General features: G+C 44.8%; 1 protein-coding gene across 7 annotated transcripts; it reads left to right on the forward strand.

Annotated features, from left to right (window-relative positions):
• Positions 1–13: 13 nt before the first annotated feature.
• Positions 14–19,850, forward strand: LOC109864368 (regulator of nonsense transcripts 2). 7 transcript variants are annotated; one of them, XM_031797579.1, is made up of 23 exons: positions 14–104; positions 976–1,344; positions 1,488–2,267; positions 2,457–2,617; positions 2,818–3,006; positions 3,101–3,256; positions 3,739–3,842; positions 4,000–4,085; positions 4,375–4,483; positions 4,630–4,743; positions 7,202–7,318; positions 7,875–8,060; positions 9,132–9,335; positions 9,786–10,061; positions 10,242–10,425; positions 13,017–13,177; positions 13,606–13,710; positions 13,780–13,878; positions 13,978–14,151; positions 15,043–15,184; positions 16,658–16,778; positions 18,118–18,165; positions 18,329–19,850. In XM_031797579.1, the coding sequence occupies exons 2-22, from the start codon at positions 977–979 to the stop codon at positions 18,122–18,124; spliced, it is 3,843 nt and encodes a 1,280-aa protein (XP_031653439.1). In that variant the 5' UTR covers positions 14–104; position 976; the 3' UTR covers positions 18,125–18,165; positions 18,329–19,850. The 7 variants fall into 7 exon arrangements, with proteins under 7 accessions (XP_031653439.1, XP_031653440.1, XP_020307699.1 ...); XM_031797580.1 differs by having other exon boundaries at positions 18,332–19,850; XM_020452110.2 differs by having other exon boundaries at positions 3,101–3,244; positions 18,332–19,850.
• The last annotated feature ends 1,645 nt before the right edge of the window (positions 19,851–21,495 follow it).

Raw genomic sequence — 21,495 nt, forward strand, 5'->3', positions numbered from 1 at the left:
CAGGCAGAATGTTTGGTGCCTAATCAAAGGGGTCCTTTCCCGCACAAGGAAATCATTTTTACTTATTAACACAAGTCTGATGTTTATGTTGACAGAAATCGAAGGTAATAATATGTTTTAGACTATATTCCATAATGAACGACATGTAATGATTACTAATATATATATTGCCACTTATGTTTGGTTTATGCAGACGATTGACATCGACGATCTCAGTGCTCGCGGGCTACCAAGCCATTTGTTTACCTCTACTCAAGCCGAAGCGGCCTAACAACAGTTAGCTAGCTAACACGTTAGCAACGTAACGTTGGCTTAGTGTGTGCTGTTTTCTCGACACTTGTAAAAAAAACATATGTTTTTACACGTTATTGCATTGTTCTAAAATCATTGTACGTAATCGTCGTAATTTAGCAATTGTACAGCTAACGGTTCTCACCTAACCGTTGTGTGTTCAGCAAGTTGGCATGCTATGTTAGGCTAGCTATACGTGCGTCGTAGGTAAGACAATGTCAACATAGCTAACGTTACCTTAACAACACTATCAAACAACTGCGATTTAATAGAGAAAATAGGCTCATAACGCACGTTGATAAACATTTAATTGGAGGGTAGTCAACTTAACTTATAACGTTAAGTTACCTATATAACGTTAGTTAGATATGGTAGTTCGCGGATATTAGAAAAATAACTAGTTAGCTAAGCTATTGGAATGTTCAATCACTGACAATTAATCTTATGACGCTTTCACCAACGGCTGGCTAAAACTTTTAGCGACTCGACCAGTCACAACACAGCTAGTATTGTTTTATCGACATTTTGTTATGCATGTGTAGCTAGCAATGTGAATTAGCCAATGTTATGATCAGCGAATATTAACGTTAAGTCAACATGTATGTTATTAACTAGGCTTGCCTAGCTCTGATATGTGTAACACTGCTAATGAGAATGACTACGTTTGTTTTTTTGTTTTTCTAGAATGCCTGCTGAGGGCAAGAGATCATTAAACATGGATGAGAAAGAGGTGAGCTCCTTTAGTAACAAGGAGAAAGACAGGGATGCTGATAGACGGCTCGCCTCCTCCCGGGATAAAGTGAAGGATGAGGCAAAGATGAGTGGCAAGAAAGATATTGGTAAGGCTGCAGAGGAAAAGAGGAGGCGGCTTGAGGAGGACAAAAGAAAGAAGGAAGAAAAAGAGCGGAAACGGAAAGAGGAGGAGAAACAGAAGGCAGAGGAGGAGCAGAGGAAGAAGGAGGAAGAGGAGAAGAAGCAGCAGGAGGAGCAGGAGAGGAAAGTTCAGGAGGAGGAGGCCAAGAGACAGCGTGAAGAGGAGGCAGCTCAACTCAAGTAAGAGCTCAGGGGAGGAACCACGATAATAATGTATCATGTTCTACTGTAGGTGCTCTCAACATCATGAACTTTGTGTATGGTCAGTATTTTTGAATTCAGATAACTGCTAACTTGATTCTCCATCTTTCTTCCCACTTCAGAGAGAAGGAGGAGGGCCACCAGCTCCACCAGGAGGCCTGGGAGCGCCACCAGTGCCGGAAGGAGCTTCGCGTCCGCAACCAGAACGCCCACGAGGGCCGTCCCGAGGAGACCTTCTTTAGCCGCCTTGACTCCAGCTTGAAGAAGAACACAGCCTTCGTCAAGAAGCTGCGCACGCTCACCGAACAGCAGCGCGATGCCCTCTCCAACGACTTTGGCTCGCTCAACCTCAGCAAGTACATCGGCGAGGCGGTGGGCTCTGTGGTGGAGGCCAAGCTGAAGATCTCTGACGTGGGCTGCGCCGTGCACCTGTGCTCCCTCTTCCACCAGCGCTATGCCGAATTCGCCCCACTGCTCCTCCAGGCCTGGAAAAGGCACTTTGAGGCGCGCAAGGAAGAGAAGGCACCCAACGTGAGCAAGCTGCGCACCGACCTGCGCTTCATCGCAGAGCTCACCATCGTAGGCCTGTTCACCGACAAGGAGGGCCTGTCGCTCATCTACGAGCAGCTGAAGAGCATCATTGGGACGGACCGCGAGACACACACGCATGTGTCAGTGGTCATCAGCTTCTGTAAGCACTGCGGGGACGACATTGCGGGCCTGGTGCCTCGCAAGGTGAAGGCTGCACGGGAGAAGTTTGGCCTGGCCTTCCCTCCCAGCGAGATCATCAACACGGAGAAGCAGCAGCCCTTTCAGAACCTTCTGAGGGAGTACTTCACCTCGCTCACCAAGCACCTGAAGAAGGACCACCGCGAGCTGCAGAACATTGAGAGGCAGAACAGGTGATGGGGTCAAGGTTACTTGGAGAAACTTTACTTGGAGGAACTTTTCTACATGACCTATCTCACCTCTTGTATTATTGATTTCAGTGTATACTCCTGCCACAGTACATGACGATTTGCCATTTTGAGTAACATGCTAAATGTGTTTGAGTCTACATACTGACAGCTCCGTGTTTTTTCTCCCTCCAGGCGTATCCTCCACTCCAAAGGGGAGCTGAGTGAGGACAGGCACAAGCAGCATGAGGAGTTTGCCACGTCCTACCAGAAGCTGCTGGCTAACACCCAGTCTCTGGCTGACTTTCTGGATGAGAACATGCCAGAGCTTCCACTGGACAAGACTGTGCAGGAAGGTAAAGAGTAACAACCCTTGTATACTGTTTATTACTTTGTTATAGGGACAATGTAAAGACTGAGCTTTTTGTTGTACTTTTGGGTGATTTGTGTTATAAAGCCACATTGTATTCATATTTTATTGCTGTTGGTTATATGTAGCCTCCAGTCTTTGGTGTCAGTGTGTATCTAGACATCTTCTCTCCTCTCTGTGTGATAGAGCACGGCCCTGGCATTGACATCTTCACCCCTGGGAAGCCCGGGGAGTATGACCTGGAGGGGGGCATCTGGGAGGACGAGGATGCCAGGAACTTCTACGAGAACATGGTGGACCTGAAGGCCTTCGTTCCTGCCATCCTGTTCAAAGATAACGAGAAGAGCAAGGACAAAGAGGAGGCTGCTGCTAAAGGTGCAGCCACTTACACATATGCACGCATGCAGACTCACACAGACACTCACGCTGTCTAACTGAGCCTCCTCTTGTTGCTGTGTCCTTTCCTCAGAGGCTAAAGATGCTGCGGCCACCACAGAGGAGTTGGAGTTGGAGCTCGAGGCTCTAGACATCGCTGATGACCCTCTGGAGCTGGATGGACCTGACGAGGCAGAGAACGAGGCAGAGCTCGCCAAAAAACTGTTGGACGAGCAAGGTAAAGATGAAGGTATTCTCTATCCACCCGCCAGCCACCAAGCAGCACACACTACCCAGCGCTTTGCACACCCAGCTTTCCATTTTGACAAAGACAACAAGAGGGCGGCAATAATCTAATATCTACAACCTCTGGATAAAGGAACCATGTTGGTTATTGTCATGGACAGTGTCTTGGTGTTTGTGTGTCTTTTCCAGGGATCAAGTTAGGGTATGAGAGAGGTCAGGGAAACAGAGCTAGGGCCCACTCATGGGTGCTCAGGGCCAATCAACTAAACAGAGGTGTGTTGCTGAGCATGTGGAAACCAGACAGTCATTCACAAGGTTTCTAATATACCACATGTATCAACCCCGTTCCTAGGCTTATACCTATGCTATGGCTTTGCTCTTTCTGTTTCTGTCGGGTGAGTGACTCTTAAGTTAGCTAAGGAGATATTTGGAGCATGACTTTGCTCTATACATGTTTGACTGTGTCCTCCCTGTTTCTATATGAAGAACAAGAGGATGAGGAGGCAAGCACCGGGTCCCACCTGAAGCTCATTGTGGACGCCTTCATCCAGCAGCTTCCCAACTGTGTCAACAGAGACCTCATAGACAAGGCAAGGAGAGAACACACACCTTCAGCATACCAGAAGGATGTATTCCCAGCTTGACAATTTGAGTTTAGCCACAAAGGCAACGGTTCACAGTGAAATATGGTACTAAGTATACAGTTGTGCAGTGAATTAGTCTGACTGTAGGTGTGTTTGTTCACAGGCTGCCATGGATTTCTGCATGAACATGAACACAAAGTCAAACAGGAGGAAGCTGGTCCGAGCTCTCTTCACCGTTCCCAGACAAAGGTACCACACACACCATAAAGCAGATAGTAAATTTGGAAGGATTTGATCAGGAAGCTGGTCCGGACTCTCTTCACCGTTCCCTGACAAAGCACCCACGCATGCACACGCAGATAGTTCATTTGGAAGGATTTGATCATGTATTGATTTGTGTGGGAATAAGTGTTTTTTTCCCCTCTCCCTTTTCCCCACTAGGTGGTGCTGTTGCTCCTCATTTAATTTGAAATGGCATAAAGGAAGTTAATGGTACTTATGCTATTGTAAAGCTCATGGTTGTATTGTGTTCGTCCAGGTTGGATCTGCTGCCCTTTTACTCCCGTCTGGTGGCCACCCTTCACCCCTGCATGTCAGATGTGGCCGATGACCTGTGCTCCATACTCAAAGGAGACTTCAGGTTTCACGTAGGTCCCAATACTTTACCTCCGCTACTAACACCTTCCTCGTGTCTTTCATACAGAACCACTGTCTCTAATAGGACGTATACTGAAGGAAACAAACAGTTTTGAAAGAGTTTTCAATACACAATGCTTGTTGTGTTTCCTTGTAGATCCGGAAGAAGGACCAGATCAACATCGAAACAAAAAATAAAACTGTGAGGTTTATCGGGGAGCTGGCCAAGTTCAAGTTGTTCTCAAAAACGGACACTCTGCATTGTCTGAAGGTAGGGTGTGCATCTCTCTCACCAGGAAGCTGTGCTATCATTAGCTAGGTTTCCATCCAATTGGTGACAGATATTCATGCAACTCTTCTAAAATCTGCATGAAAACAATATTCACATTTTCACACCATTTTCATGTACCAAATAAAAAGCAGGAGTTCAAAGTTTCCATTTCATTTTTACCTCTACCAATAGTTTTGTCACAAACTGTTGCTATAAATAGGTAACTTGCCCAATCTGGTTTTGGCACATGCTCTCTAGATAAGTTTGCTGATAACGTGGACAAGGGTAGGTTATAAGTTATATGCTGAGATATGGATAAGAGCAATATAATTAAGCAATAAAGTACGAGGAGGTGTGGTACGGTGGGGCAAAAAAGTATTTAGTCAGCCACCAATTGCAAGTTCTCCCACTTAAAAAGATGAGAGAGGCCTGTAATTTTCATCATAGGTACACTTCAACTATGACAGACAAAATGAGAAAAAAAATCCAGAAAATCACTTTGTAGGATTTTTTTATGAATTTATTTGCAAATTATGGTGGAAAATAAGTATTTGGTCACCTACAAACAAGCAAGATTTCTGGCTCTCACAGACCTGTAACTTCTTCTTTAAGAGGCTCCTCTGTCCTCCACTCGTTACCTGTATTAATGGCACCTGTTTGAACTTGTTATCAGTATAAAAGACACCTGTCCACAACCTCAAACAGTCACACTCCAAACTCCACTATGGCCAAGACCAAAGAGCTGTCAAAGGACACCAGAAACAAAATTGTAGACCTGCACCAGGCTGGTAAGACTGAATCTGTAATAGGTAAGCAGCTTGGTTTGAAGAAATCAACTGTGGGAGCAATTATTAGGAAATGGAAGACATACAAGACCACTGATAATCTCCCTCGATCTGGGGATCCACGCAAGATCTCACCCCGTGGGGTCAAAATTATTACAAGAATGGTGCGCAAAAATCCCAGAACCACACGGGGGGACCTAGTGAATGACCTGCAGAGAGCTGGGACCAAAGTAACAAAGCCTACCATCAGTAACACACTACGCCGCCAGGGACTCAAATCCTGCAGTGCCAGACGTGTCCCCCTGCTTAAGCCAGTACATGTCTTTCAGCATGACAATGATCCCAAACACACCGCCCGGGCAACGAAGGAGTGGCTTCGTAAGAAGCATTTCAAGGTCCTGGAGTGGCCTAGCCAGTCTCCAGATCTCAACCCCATAGAAAATCTTTGGAGGAAGTTGAAAGTCTGTGTTGCCCAGCAACAGCGCCAAAACATCACTGCTCTAGAGGAGATCTGCATGGAGGAATGGGCCAAAATACCAGCAACAGTGTGTGAAAACCTTGTGAAGACTTACAGAAAATGTTTGACCTCTGTCTGGGGCGGCAGGGTAGCCTAGTGGTTAGAGCGTTGGACTAGTAACCGGAAGGTTGTGAGTTCAAACCCCTGAGCTGACAAGGTACAAATCTGTCGTTCAACCCCTGAACAGGCAGTTAACCCACTGTTCCCAGGCCGTCATTGAAAATAAGAATGTGTTCTTAACTGACTTGCCTGGTTAAGTAAAGGTAAAATAAATAAAAAATCTGTCATTGCCAACAAAGGATATATAACAAAGTATTGAGGTAAACTTTTGTTATTGACCAAATACTTATTTTCCACCATAATTTGCAAATAAATTCATTAAAACAATGTGATTTTCAGGATTTTTGTCTGTCATAGTTGAAGTGTACCTATGATGAAAATTAAAGGCCTCTCTCATCTTTTTAAGTGGGAGAACTTTCACAATTGGTGGCTGACTAAATACTTGGCCCACTGTATATGGCCATTATACCACGGTCTGAGGACTGTTCTTAGGCACTATGCATCCTTGCTATTATAAACTGGTTACCAACTTAATTAGAGCAGTAAAAATACATGTTTTGTCATACCTGTGGTATATGGTCTGAAATACCACTGCTGTCAGCCAATCAGCATTCAGGGCTCGAACCACTCAGTTTATAATTTGTTAATTGGTAGCCATGCATCAATCATCATATCACCAGCATTCAAATAACACCTTCGAAGCTCATCACCACCCATCACTTAACCACCATGAAGTTCATCAGAACTTATTTCATCTGCCTATAAACTCTTTGTACATTTCCATGTCGTAGTGGTGGTACAATTTAGCATATCTCGTGACTCCAAATTTACATCAACATGATGGTTTATTATATCAGTATTTGCGCATTAAGGAGTTTTCACTGCAACTCTCACATAATTAGTTCTACCTAAACAAAATGACAAATTGTTTGTCGACATTTCTGAAATTGTATTGTGTTTCCATCACAACTGTCGCCATAAAAAAAAATAATACTTGACTTCCCTCGCATAAAAACTGTGGATGGAAACGTGATTACTGTTACAATTATTGTGTTACACTGTCATCATCATGTTACTGTGTGTGTGTGTTCTACAGATGCTGCTGTCAGATTTCTCCCATCACCACATAGAGATGGCCTGCACCCTGCTGGAGACCAGTGGACGCTTCCTTTTCAGATCCCCCGACTCCCACCTCCGGACCAGCGTCCTTCTGGTACACACGCACATGCATGCACACGCACACACGGCAATGAACGCACGTACGTGTACAACACAGGAGGTTGGTGGGACCTTAATTGGGGAGAACGGGCTCGTGGTAATGACTGGAGCAGAACAGGTGGATTGTTTTTCAAATCCAGGTGTTTGATGCCATTCCATTTGCTCCGTTCCAGCCGTTATTATGATCCGTTCTCCCCTCGGCGGCAGCCTCCACGAGTGTACAAGCAAACACACACACACCTATCGAAAACTGTACTGGAATTCCCCTAAGGTTGTGGAGTGCATCCAGAGTCCCGGAGAGAGACCTGCTTTGGCCTCCCTAACTGGTGCCAAAATCCAGGGTTAAATCTGGTTTATAGAGCTCTATTAATCCAGCTTTATTGTCCCTAAATTGCTTTTGGACGAGGTTATTCATGTCGCATGCACAGCTGCCATATTTTCTAGCTTACGTTTGGCAAGATAATAAGACCACACGCCTTTTTGAGGGCTTTTAGCTGTGTTCTGGGCTATATTGAATGACTCACTTGTTTTTGTATGTTTGCGTGTCTCAGGAGCAAATGATGCGTAAGAAGCAGGCGCAGCACCTGGATGCTCGCTACGTGACCATGGTGGAGAATGCCTACTACTACTGCAACCCCCCGCCCATGGAGAAGACTGTCAGGAAGAAGAGGCCCCCGCTGCAGGAGTACATCCGCAAACTGCTCTACAAGGACCTCTCCAAGGTCACCACGGAGAAGGTATGAAGATTATTACATTTGAGTTAGAGTCATGTGGATGCTACCATGGTTACGGATAATCCTGAATGACCGGGAGTCCCATAGGGCAGCGCACAATTGGCCCAGCGTCATCCGGGTTGGGGGAGGGTTTGGCCGGGGTGGCTTTACTTGGCTTATCGCGCTCTAGTGACTCCTTGTGGTGGGCCGGGCGCCTGCAGGCTGACTTTGGTCGTCAGTTGAACAGTGTTTCCTCCGACACGTTGGTGCAGCTGGCTTCCGGGTTAAGCGGGTGGGTGTTAATGACCGTGGTTTGGCGGGTCGTGTTTCGGAGGACGCATGACTTGGCTATCGTCTCTCCCAAGCCCGTTGGGGAGTTGCAGCGATAAGACAAGATCATAAATGGATATCACGAAAAGAGGGTAAAAAATAAAAATATTAAACTTTCTGTGAAACGCTCTCGATACTTTGTAGAGTGCATGCCGTGACAAATTGAGGCTGCTTTGAGGCCAAAAGGGGGTGTAACTCAATATTAGGAAGGTGCTGCTTTCAGACTCGTATTATACTGCTCTATTTATACACTTGCCCACCATCCTCCCCTTCCCCAATATACATGTAAATATTGAACAATAAATGGTGACTTCTTGAATTATACTTATGCTAAAATGTATTCTATTCTACAGCCATTTACTTTATGTTCGTGTTCTTTTATTATTTCTTATTCTTGTTGGATTTTCGAGAAGTAACCTGCAAGTTGGCATTTAGTTGGATGATGTATACCATGCGTATGCCGTACATACGACTAATAAAACTTGAAACTAGTAAGGGAGGGAAAAAGTAAAGTGCAAGTGTTAGTTCATGGTGCCTCATTTATACAGTCACTGGCTTATGCATATTCATCATTCACACTATTGAGAGATATGAGGGGGAAAAAGTGGTGTGATTCCCCCCCCCCACCCGATTAGTCTGAAATTTCTTTAACATACAAAACCACAACAGAAGTATCACAAACACCTGCCAATTATCATCTTACCTTCTCGTTCTCCGCTTCCTTGTCTCCCTCGTTTCCGTCCTCTTCTCTCCTCCCTCCCCTAGGTGTTGAGGCAGATGCGTAAACTCCCCTGGCAGGACCCAGAGTCTAAAGGCTACCTGATCTGCTGCATGGTCAACATCTGGAACGTCAAGTACAACAGCATCCACTGTGTGGCCAACCTGCTGGCCGGCCTTGTGGCCTACCAGGAGGACGTGGGCATCCACGTGGTGGACGGGGTCCTAGAGGACATCCGCCTGGGAATGGAGGTGAGCACCATGGGAGGGGGTGGGAAGGGGAAGGCAAGCCCAGGGTGGTGAGCTGTTTCTGGGATTGGAGGTGAGGACCGGGGAAGGGGATCTTGTTGGAGTCAGACCCAGATTCAAGAGTTCATTCCTGGATGTCAGGGCCATGTGAAGAGCCCTAGCAAGAGAAATTGATGGTACGTTTCTTATGACTTGAATGATTGATTGTTGAGGCTACGTGTTGTGTACCGTGTGAACAGGCTGCATGTTAGGTTCTTGTGGGTAAGGTCTTCCTGGGGCTTCATATTTATGGTGTTTCAGAGCACGGAGGCACTCAACTTCAAAACCTCTCTGACATTCCATCTCACCTGCTTTCTCTCTCACTCTCCTCTCTGTCTATCCATCTCACCCCCTTTTCTCCTCTACCCCCCCCCCCCCCCCCAATGTCGCTCCTTCTCCCCCTCTCCTTTGCAGGTGAACCAGCCCAAGTTCAACCAGCGTCGGATCAGCAGTGCCAAGTTTCTGGGGGAGCTCTACAACTACCGCATGGTGGAGTCAGCGGTCATCTTCCGCACCCTCTTCTCCTTCATCTCATTCGGGGTGAACCCGGATGGCGGCCCCAGCCCCCTGGACCCCCCCGAGCACCTGTTCCGCATTCGCATGGTCTGCACCCTGCTGGACACCTGCGGACAGTACTTTGACCGCGGCTCCAGCAAGAGGAAGCTGGACTGCTTCCTCATCTACTTCCAGGTCAGTCGGTTAGACCGTTTGACCTCTCCTTATTTCACTCCTCTCAGCCTCTGTCTCTTGCTCTCTTGCTCTTTCTTTCCTTTCAAGAAACATTTTAATACTGTTGTGACATAATGTCAATTACATTAATTTATTACAAGACTGTCCCTAAACTCTGATGTGGTGTTGTCTGTCCTCCAGAGGTATATCTGGTGGAAGAAGAGTGTGGAGGTGTGGAGTGCAGAGCACCAGTTCCCCATCGACATTGACTACATGATCAGTGACACCCTGGAGCTGCTCCGACCAAAGATGAGGCTCTGCATCTCCCTGGAAGACTCCGCACGACAGGTCACCGAGCTGGAGAGGGAGTTCCTCGTTAAACTGGGTAAGAGACCGAGAGAGATTGACACACAGGAACGCATGCATAAGGGCACACACACATGTACACACACAACAACAAGGTTGTTAAAGATCCTTGTCATACGTCAGTCCCCCAGATGTGTGTGTGTGTGCCTGCAAGCCTCAGAAATGTATTTGTGTTTCTGTAGCAACTAGCTCCATGGGTTGGCCCAGTCCTGCTCTCTGTCCTCCCTGTTGAGCAACATTCCCATGTGTGTAGGAGGGTGCTTCAGCTCTGGGCACTCTGTCTGTCAGACAGGTCTAATTCCCTCATAATAACACACATACCTGGCCCTCTCACACACAAACACACAGCAGTCAGACCTGCCTCTGTTGTAGACTGCCACTTAAAAACACTCACTCTTAAGTCAAGACGAATACATATTTTCTGAAGTAAGGGGAATATTAATCAATACATGAGTAACACCCCAATGACATGATATGTGAATATATCGTTGCCCTATTGCACCTGCTGTTCTAATGTGGCACAATACTGAAAGTGTTTCTTTAGCTGAAACGCTCATTTGTAGTGCTCTCTGAACAGTTGATCAATATCTGATGGAGAGCAAAGAGATGCACAGAGATAAAAACACAATCAAGAGACAGACAGGATGTAGATAATGAAATACCCTGAGAGACTTCGAGGAGGAAGAGGGAAGCATTCCTTTTGCAGGTGTAATGGACAGTCAACAAGCACAGCACTTATACAAATGACTGATGATTGGCTGAGAGAAACTGATGATAAAATGATTGTGGGGGCTGTTCTTGTTAGACTTCAGTGCAGCTTTTGACATTATTGATCATAGTATGCTGCAGGAAAAACGTATGTGTTATGGCTTTACACCCTCTGCTATAATGTGGGTAAAGACTTCCTACTTCTAACAAAACACAGAGGGTGTTCTTTAATGGAAGCCTCTCAAATATAATAGAATCAGGAATTCCCCAGGGTAGCTGTTTAGGCCCCTTGCTTTTTATTTTTTTTACTAACGACATGCCACTGACTTGAGTAAAGCCAGTGTCTATGAATGCGGGTGACTCAACACAATACACGTCAGCTAGCTACTACAGCGACTGAAATGACTGCAACACTCAACATATTGCTGCAGTTAGAGTGGGTGGCAAGGAATAAGTTAGCCCTAAATATTTCTGAAACTAAAAGCATTGTATTTGGAACAAAACACTCACTAAACCTTAAACCTCAACAAAATCTTGTAATAAATAATGTGGAAATTGAGCAAGTCGAGATGACTAAACTGCTTGGAGTAACACTAGATTGTAAACTGTCATGGTCAAAACATATTGATGCGGTAGTAGCTAATATGGGGAGAATGCTGTCTGTCTAAACTACTGGCACACAGCTCGGACACCCATGCATACCCCACGAGACATGCCACAAGAGGTCTCTTCACAGTCCCCAAGTCCAGAACAGACTATGAGAGGCACACAGTACTACACGGAACTTTATTCTAGATCAAGTAACTGACGCAAACAGTAAAATTTGATTTTAAAAACAGATTTAAAAAACACCTTATGTGGGGGCTGTGAAGCAACACAAACATTGGCACAGACACATGGGTACACACACAGGATAACATACGCACTATACATACACATGGATTTAGTACTGTAGATATGTGGTGGAGTAGGGGCCCGAGGGCACACAGTGTGATGTGAATGTATTGTATGTTTTTAAAATTGTATAAACTGCCTTAATTTTGCTGGAACCCAGGAAGAGTAGCTGCTGCCTTTGCTAATGGGGATCCATAATAAATACAAATACAAATATATCCTGACTCACAGAACAAGTAGTCAGCTGTATTAACACACACAGAGCATTGTTCAAGGTTTCAAGGTGTTGACATGGAATGTGAGAGAACACTTTCGAAAACCCTGTGCGTGCGCGTGTGTGTGCGCGTCTGTCTGTACTGTGTGTGTTCTGAGTGATTGATGAGGGTGACGTAAGCCACAGGCTGTACAGTGGCCTCATTGTTGCACCTTTCATCTTTTAACCAAGATAAGGCAATGAAGGCATTCCTCTGCCTGTGTTGAACCCCGCTTAACTAAGTTCTACTGCTTAGCAGCGTCTCTGAACGACACACCTATCTGCTCCTCTACTGCTCTCAGCTCGTCAGGCTTCTGAAGTTATATTCGTGGTCTCCAAGCACTGTGTTGAAGCACCTGTTTTAGTTTCACCGTGAACGTCACAGTGACTTGTATTTCTTGCAATGACTTGCTTTTCCTGCAGTTTCACTTCCTGTTTCTAAACGGGCTTTGTCGTTTGCGTCAATCTGTCCTCGCTCCTGGACGTACTTCAAGTAGTTTAGGATATTATCTGTGGTAAATGTCTATGCTTTGTGTATAATCTGATTTATTATGGAAAGAGCCAGGGTAAAGCCTGTTCAGAACATGGAGCGGTGGCTCATGAGGAGCTTGTTTCCAAGGACTGTAAATCAATGACTATTATGCAAATGGTTTAGCGTTTTCTCTTGATCTCTTGCTTCGAGACTTAGTCTCGCAACCTGACGTTGCGCCGTTCCAATAAAGGTGTGTGTGTGCGCATGCGTTTGTGCCCTGCAGGACTGGCCATGGATGGGCAGAAGGACGGCCGGCCCTCCAGTGCCATGGGGAGCGAAGGCGAGGCTCTAGACGAGGATGACGACGATGACGACGAAGAGGGAGGGGCGGACACAGAGGAACAGTCTGGCAATGAGAGCGAGATGAACGAGCCAGAGGAAGAAGTGATTATGTCAATCTTTTATTCATGGGCATCAGACCATTCATTGCACGTCTAAGACACAAGTCTCTCATAATAGGTAGATACTAGATCACTCACTCATTCCCTCATCTGTCCATCCATTTATTCATTCATTTGACCCTCACCCCTAGTTTCGTAGGGGCAAACTGAGGACAGAAGCCCAGTCCTAAGCAGGATATGTATAAGAAAGTGGGTCATCTTGTGCATCTAGAGTGATGTGTTGACACCACAGAAAAGCATGACGGGTCAACCTTCTGTAATGCTTTGTTCCTCCTTCATAAATCAACTCTATCATGCCAGGCCTACCCCTCCCTAGCTCTCCTGGTTTAGTGTTTGTTTTTCTACCTTCCACAAGCTAGCACACAATCACCCCCCCTCCCCCCCCATCTAAGAACCCACTGTGTGTTCCAGGAAGGGTCTGAGAATGAGGAAGAGGAGCGGGAGGAAGAGGAGGAGGAGAACACCGACTATCTGACCGACTCCAACAAGGAGAATGAGACAGACGAGGAGAACAATGTAAGAAGATGTCATGGAGGGAGGGAGGGGGAGAGAGGTTATTGTGTTGCTGACGGTCTTGCCCTGTAGGAGGTGACCATCCGTGGTGGCGGTCTGAAGCATGTGGCATGTGCTGAGGATGAGGACTTCATCCAGGCTCTGGACAAGATGATGCTGGAGAACCTGCAGGTACAGTATCTCGCCTATTCTCTCAGTTCACTATGTATGTACTACTTTAGTTAAATAAATGGGTATTAACAGGGGTGGTGTCTGCGTGTGTGTGTGTAGCAGCGGAGCGGGGAGGCGGTGAAGGTGCACCAGTTGGACGTGGCCATCCCCCTGCAGCTGAAGAGCCAGCTGAAGAAAGGTCCTGGCGGACCCGTCTGCTCTGGAGAGGGGGACGCAGACATCTCAGACACCATGCAGTTTGTCATGCTCACACGCAAGGGCAACAAGCAGCAGGTACACACACACACACACACAGTAAAGATCACACACACTGAGTATGGACGCACACACACACAAACTTGTTTAGGTCTTCTTCGCTGTGAGCTCAGTTAGATCCCTCCACAGAATCAGCACTGTCAGACAGACCCAGCGATAATATTGACTCTTAACTGTGTGTGTGTGTATTTAGGCCCAGTCCACGGGTGGAATGTAAGGTTTTGGGGTAGAGACGACAAGCTCTTGTACTGTAGTAGGGTCAGGGTGTGTCCACAGTCTCTGCCCAGAAAATCAAGACGTTAAAGTAGAGCTCACTAAACTCAGTCCACTACACCTCCAGCAACTACATTTACCGGATTACAAACGCTATGTAAACATTACGTTTTGACCAAATAACAGCACCGGTTACAGACGGTCTTTTGATGATATAAAATTAAGCTATATAAATGACTTCATGCATTATAAATGACATGTCTCCATACTCCCCCATGGTAAACACAATATCCTCTCCTGTAGTGTGTTTCCTGAGGTGAGAATAAAGGGGTTCAGTGTGTGTTAGTCAGCGTCACAGCTTCTCTATGTGACGTACCTGGACCCCTCCCTGTCAGACACGTTCACTGCATTCCTCTGTCAGCTCCACACCATGGGAGTGGCCCTCCCTTTCTCTGCTGCCTGGGCCTTCGTCCTGGAAACACGTTTAAGTTTTAGGGAAAGTAGGGATCCCAGGGAACGCTGTCAAAGGTTGAATAGTAAACCAGGAGAGCATGTTTCTGCAGTGTGAATACTGAGCCCCGGTCCCGTTGTCTGCCTACAGCTCCTTATCAACCCTTCATGTGCCTGTTTCAGATCTCCTAACTGCAGTGTAAGTAAGATCTTGAATGTGTGTCTGTTTTGTCTCTTGTTTTCTAGTTTAAGATCCTGAACGTGCCTTTATCTTCCCACCTGGCTGCCAACCACTTCAACCAGCAGCAGGCAGAGCAGGAGGAGAGGATGAGGATGAAGAAGCTCACTCTGGACATCAACGAGAGACAGGAGCAAGAGGACTACCAAGGTATTATGTAGGGTGTCCACTCACTCGGAGCGGGTGAAAACACGCTTTGGTGACCAAATGTAACTTCCTTATGTCATAAAATACATTTCACCAAGACAAAATAATTATTCGCGTTCTGAATCATTCAGCATGGTCTTTCTCGAACATATCACTGGCGTTATATGCAAAATGTCGGATTTCGTAACCTAATACAGCCGACAATAAAAAAACAGTCGCCACTAGCCGGCCTCCGCCCAGCACCCTGCCCTGATACTTAATCACTGTTACTAGCCGGCTACCACCCAGTACTTTACCCTTAAACTTAGAGACTGCTGCCCTATGTCCATAGGCATTGAACACTGGTCACTTTAATAATGTTTACATACTGTTTTACCAACTTTATATTTACATACTGTATTCTAGTCATGACTCATCCTATATAACTGCGGCTGTACACCTTTTCTATTCATAAACTGTCTATACACACCATTTCTATATATACACATACAGATACATACATACTGCCAGTCAAAAGTTTGGACACCTACTCATTCAAGAGGTTTTCTTTATTTTGACTATTTTCTACATTGTAGAATAACAGTGAAGACATCAGAACTATGAAATAACACGTGGAATCATGTAGTAACCAAAAAAGTGTTAAACATATTAAATATTTTAAAATTCTTCAAAGTAACCACCCTTTGCCTCGATGACAACTTTACACACTGCAAAAGAGCTAAATTAGAATGACACGAGCTGCATTAAATGTAAAAGGCTTTGAAAATAAAAAGCTTGGTATATGCTCAGTGCTCGGTTGACATTTCCCAGAGATACGCTTGTTTTTGTGTGAAATCTTCTAAATGAAAAAGCGTATAATATGAAATGCGTATACTTAAATATGAAAATACTATATGTCATGTCTCAAAACCGATATCCATCTCACCTCTATTGTTTTATGTCCTGGCGGTTCAAAAAAATTAATTAATTAAAATTAAAATTAATTAATTAAATTAATACTTTCACAGAATCCTCCCAGCTTGACGCCATGCAATTGTCCTGACTTTTGCCCGCGTTTCTTCTCGCACCTCCCTTGGTTTTTAGTTCTGTCCATCCTACAAGAGTTAAAACTCGTAACTTTTGGAACGGGTTACGATAAGAGACATCAGGCTTGGACAATTGGTTTTCGTAGAGGAGTGTCTACACAGCAGCATTTTACACATTGGTCAAAATATGTGTTTCTGATTGAAAAGTACTAGTAAGAAGAGGGACAGATGGAGAATGAGGCATGCATTAGGGAAAGAAATGGGGAGTGTGTTTGAGAGATGACGAGAGAAAGTAGCAGGAGTACTACCAACATTCCACATGCCTACACTTTGTTGGTTTGTGTAGCATGGTGTTAACATTGTTGGTTTGTGTTGCCTTGGTTTGTGTAGCACTGTCTTAAATTCTCTTGGTTCGTATAGCATTGTGCTAACCTTCTTGGTTATTATGTAGAAATGATGGCGTCTCTGGCCCAGCGGCCCGCTCCTGCCAACACCAACCGGGAGCGCCGGCCGCGCTACCAACACCCCAAAGGGGCACCCAACGCCGACCTCATCTTCAAGACCGGAGGAAGGTGAGACTCGCTCCTCAACTTACCTACCGACTACTCTCTCACACACACACACACACACACACACACACACACACACACACACACACACACACACACACACACACACACACACACACACCACCAGGGACAGGAATTAACAGCAGACCACCAGCCAAATGCTGGTAGAAATAGGGTTGGCATTAGAATGGGATCATGTCGAAGGACGTGGCGCTTGTCAACTTACTGACTCTCCCTCCTTGTTCTCTGCACCTGAACAGAAAGCAGGAGAGAATTGAAAGGTATGAAAAGCGTGACAGACAAGAGAGGCAAGAGAAACACGAGTGAAAGGACAGATATGAGGGCCAGGAGGATAGGGCCAGCCAGCTCAGCCGGACACGCTACTGACAGACTCTGCACTCAGGCCTGCTTATGTTAAGACGGGAAAGGGTTTTAATGTCTCCCAACTGTCAAACCATATTTTGTTGGCGTATGAGTACTCTGATCAGAGACAGATTTGTCCCCCTTTTATTTTTGCACTGTGAAAGAAACTATATCTTAAATTCTGTAAAGATTGCTTTCTATTTTTGGAAATAAAGATTGCATGAACTTTCTATTTTCATCAGAACAAAAATAGTTTGTGGTTCTTTGTCCTCATATTTGTCTTGGAAAAGTGACTATAAAGAATTCAGAAAGGAGATCTTTAGATCCGGGGCAACATCACGCATCATATTCATACCTAACATACATTTGACAGATGCTTATTTATTTTTGATATTTTTTATTTCACCTTTATTTAACCAGGTAGGCTAGTTGAGAACAAGTTCTCATTTACAACTGCGACCTGGCCAAGATAAAGCATAGCAGTGTGAACAGTCAACACAGAGTTACACATAGAGTAAACAATAAACAAGTCAATACCACAGTAGAAAAAAAGAGAGTCTATATACATTGTGTGCAAAAGGCATGAGGAGGTAGGCGAATAATTACAATTTAGCAGATTAACACTGGAGTGATAAATGATCAGATGGTCATGTGCAGGTAGAGATACTGGTGTGCAAAAGAGCAGAAAAGTAAATAAATAAAAACAGTATGGGGATGAGGTAGGTAAATTGGGTGGGCTATTTACCGATGGACTATGTACAGCTGCAGCGATCGGTTAGCTGCTCAGATAGCAGATGTTTAAAGTTGGTGAGGGAGATAAAAGTCTCCAACTTCAACGATTTTTGCAATTCGTTCCAGTCACAGGCAGCAGAGAACTGGAAGGAAATGATACTGATGGCAAAGTACACAATGATGTTTTTGATGAATAACAAAACTTTATTTTGGATTGTCACTCACAATTCCATTTTCTTACGAACAGACGCTAGACCATCGCAACCTATGGATGGAAGGAGCTGCAGTAATGATGGTACTGAAGGAGTGAACGGGGATGGATATTGGGGTAGGAGGTTGAGGGAGGGATGGGTGGAGAAAAGGGGGTGGATGTTTTGTGGATTTGAGGAGGGGATAAATATTACAGTGAGTATTCTGGAAGACAGCTACTGCAGTAAAAGCCCTGCTCTGTCCCCTAGGAGACGCTGATTGGAGTCTAGCTGAGGGAGCGAGCGAATGAGAGAGCGAGAGAGGGCGAGCGGACCATCGGTCTCGCCTGAGCAGGGAGTGAGTCCGCCAGCCGCCCACTGACGCAAGCGCAGACTCCCACACCTAACCCCGCCGCCGGACGAAGAGAAAGGGCATCAACGAGGAGTGGGGAAGAGAGGCGCACCCCCTTCATCCAGCTAAGGCGTTCCAGAGAACACCCCTTCCTTTCTGTGCGTCGCCCGGGACGACACCAGCACAGCAGCACAAACACCCACCCCGTCTCAACAAGAGAATGAACCAAAAGATGAATGAAAGAGCGACTGACCAGCTGACGGACGGACGTATGTACGGACAGACAGACGTGGACGCAGACAAACAGACGCGCGGACAGCTAGGCAACAGGACAAGGGACCACAGTCGTCTTCTCTTCGCTCCCGTGCCGGATGAGGATATGGTGTACAAGGGCTCACAAGAGGAGGAGAAGGGACAGAATGTGTGTGAAAGCAAAGGGGACGGGTGAGGGTGGGCCGTCTTTGGAGATGGACTGTGCTTCTCTTACTAGGAACAGATCTGTCATTCAGTCTTTTTACCTCTTTATCTAGCTAAATCACACACTGTTCAAAGGCAGCTTCGAGAGGGGTATGGAGGAGGAGGAGAGGGAGCACAGACGGGTCACCACTACTAAATGACTTGATAAACAAGGGAACAAGGAGGACAAGATTATGTACAGAAAGGCGTGGTTGCTTGTGTGTGAGGAAGGGTTGCAGATGTAGGATCTTAATTTGAGCCAGTTTGCTACAGCAGGACAATAATCCTGCAGCAATAGGAAATGTGAATTATTATGTGGATTATGATTAGTGGATATTTTTGTAGGGTACATTGTTGATACATTTTTGTAAGGGAAAATCAAGTCTGAAATTTCTAAGTGGAAATTACAAACTTCAGAAGCCTTTTTAAACCTCATACACTAAAAGTTTTAAAATGTTCTGTATTGCAGCAACAGTTCTCCTGCAACAGGGTGATCAGATTAAGATCCTGCATCTGTACCATAGAGATGGTTTGCTCCTCCTAACCCTGTTGGAAATGGAACACCTTGTCACAGTGACGACCCTGACCCGGAGGCGGGTACGAGACCAGTGTTGACTGACCAGCGTTTCATCATCAGAAATAAAATATAAGTGATGAATATAATACATATTCTTTATTTTTTCAGCATTTTGGCTTTCTAGATGTTTCCTTTATTTTCATGAAAAATCTATACTTTTTTGGGGTGATATACAGGTTGTTGATTTGGAATTTGTGTGCCGTATTGTAGTTTTTGACAAATGGATAAGATACTTATCTGTGCTCTTGCCTCCTGAGTCCTACTCAGTGATGATAACTTCTGTTTGATTATTTCTGTCTGTTGAATCTATAGATAGATAATCTGTACTCTACTGCATGGGCCTTTCTGCACCAGCTCTGTAAGCCAATTTCTGCCTGTTTCAGTAAAAGTGTCCGTTTGTGACTCACTCCTCTGGCTCGACTTCTTTACTGGGTCCATGATCTTTGTCCCACCCAGGGTTGGGGAGGTTACTGTCTAAATGTAATCTGTTAGTTACTAGTTACTTGTCCAACATTGTAAAATGCTACTTTTGGATTCCCAAAACTCGGTAATGTAATCTGATTACAGTCCGTTACTTTTAGATTACTTTCCCCTTATAGGCATTAGAAGAAGACATACATGTATGTTACCAACATAACCACATCATTGCTGGGTAAATAATGTTAAAATGTACATAGCTGGCCATATATGGATGTTAAGTTTACTTTATGGGTTGGTTATGTAGACTTCTTCTAAACCATCCCTTTCTACAACATATATGATTAAATGAATATCATCATTATAGTCACTCCAGTAAATGTTGTAACCCTTGACCTTCAAGAATAGGACTTGGAAATATGGAAGTATAGATTAGCCAAATGGTTTTACCTGAGCATAAAATGCTGCACTTGTTTTTGGCCTATTGTCTCCCTTTTTCTTGGTGACACTTTGATGTCTTGATAATATGCAGCTGTTTAAAGGGCAAATCCACAGATGAAACAATAACAAAAGAACCACCTCTGTTTTGTTAAAAAGCTGAGGGATGGGTCTGGAGAAATGTAATCACTCTCAGATGAATAGACAGAAAGAACTATGGACGCAAGGACTGACCATCCCTGATATCAAAAGTATTGTTCTAACAAACATTGGGAGAAAAACAAGCTTATATTTTGGGTTCTGATGGAGTACGACAGTTGATCTAAGTTCATGAGGCATTTATAAGTTATATTCTTCAAGAATCAATGGATATATATATAATTTACATGTCAAAATATGGATGTAGCAACTACAGATTGCCCCCTTTAAGTATATCAAAAGTATGCGAGTTTGAACATGTGTCCTTTTGGCCTATGGATTTAAAAAAAATGTACCAGCATGAATTAGATTGAGCAATAGAAGCCCCACTTTTATTCCATAGGCTGGGATCCGCACTGTGCAGCTGTTGCAAGAGCGCATTTTTCACTGGCTGACCACTGGTTTCAAAAACAACGATTGATAAGCATCTTAAACTTCTTGAATTCAACCATTAATGGGATCAAATACACATTTAGATTTGTGAACAGCCATCCACAACAACCTCAATCCGTAAGGCGCAAAAGGCTAAATGAGAGAGCAGCAGTGTGATTCACATCGAGGCGCTATGTAGATATCAATAATAAGTGATATTCGTATCGCCGTAGACTACACCACTGCTGTCATTCTTACCTCCAAGCGTATATTCAAGTTGGATAATCGTTGGAATTCCGACAGCAGTCTCACCATTGAAAGGAATAGCTTGGACTGTAGCCTACAACAGCCTATTCCTGCTCTTTTCCCGCGATCTATCAAACCTATGTGCTGTGTCATCATAGTGGTCTCTGACTTGTGTTCAGACTCGCTCAGGTGGAACAAACTTAACTTTGCGCCATTTTTCAATGCTGATTTGAATGTCATTGAGAAAACAGGTGTCAAATTTTTTTTTTGCAAACCTCCTTTTTGAATTTTAAAGTAATCCTCGAAGTAAAGCATCTTGTTTTTCAAAAGTATCTGTAATCTGATTACAATATTTTGTTCTGGTAATGTACAATTACAGTT

This window comes from Oncorhynchus kisutch, linkage group LG19 (genome assembly GCF_002021735.2).
Source record: "Oncorhynchus kisutch isolate 150728-3 linkage group LG19, Okis_V2, whole genome shotgun sequence".
Classification (NCBI taxonomy): Eukaryota; Metazoa; Chordata; class Actinopteri; order Salmoniformes; family Salmonidae; genus Oncorhynchus; species Oncorhynchus kisutch.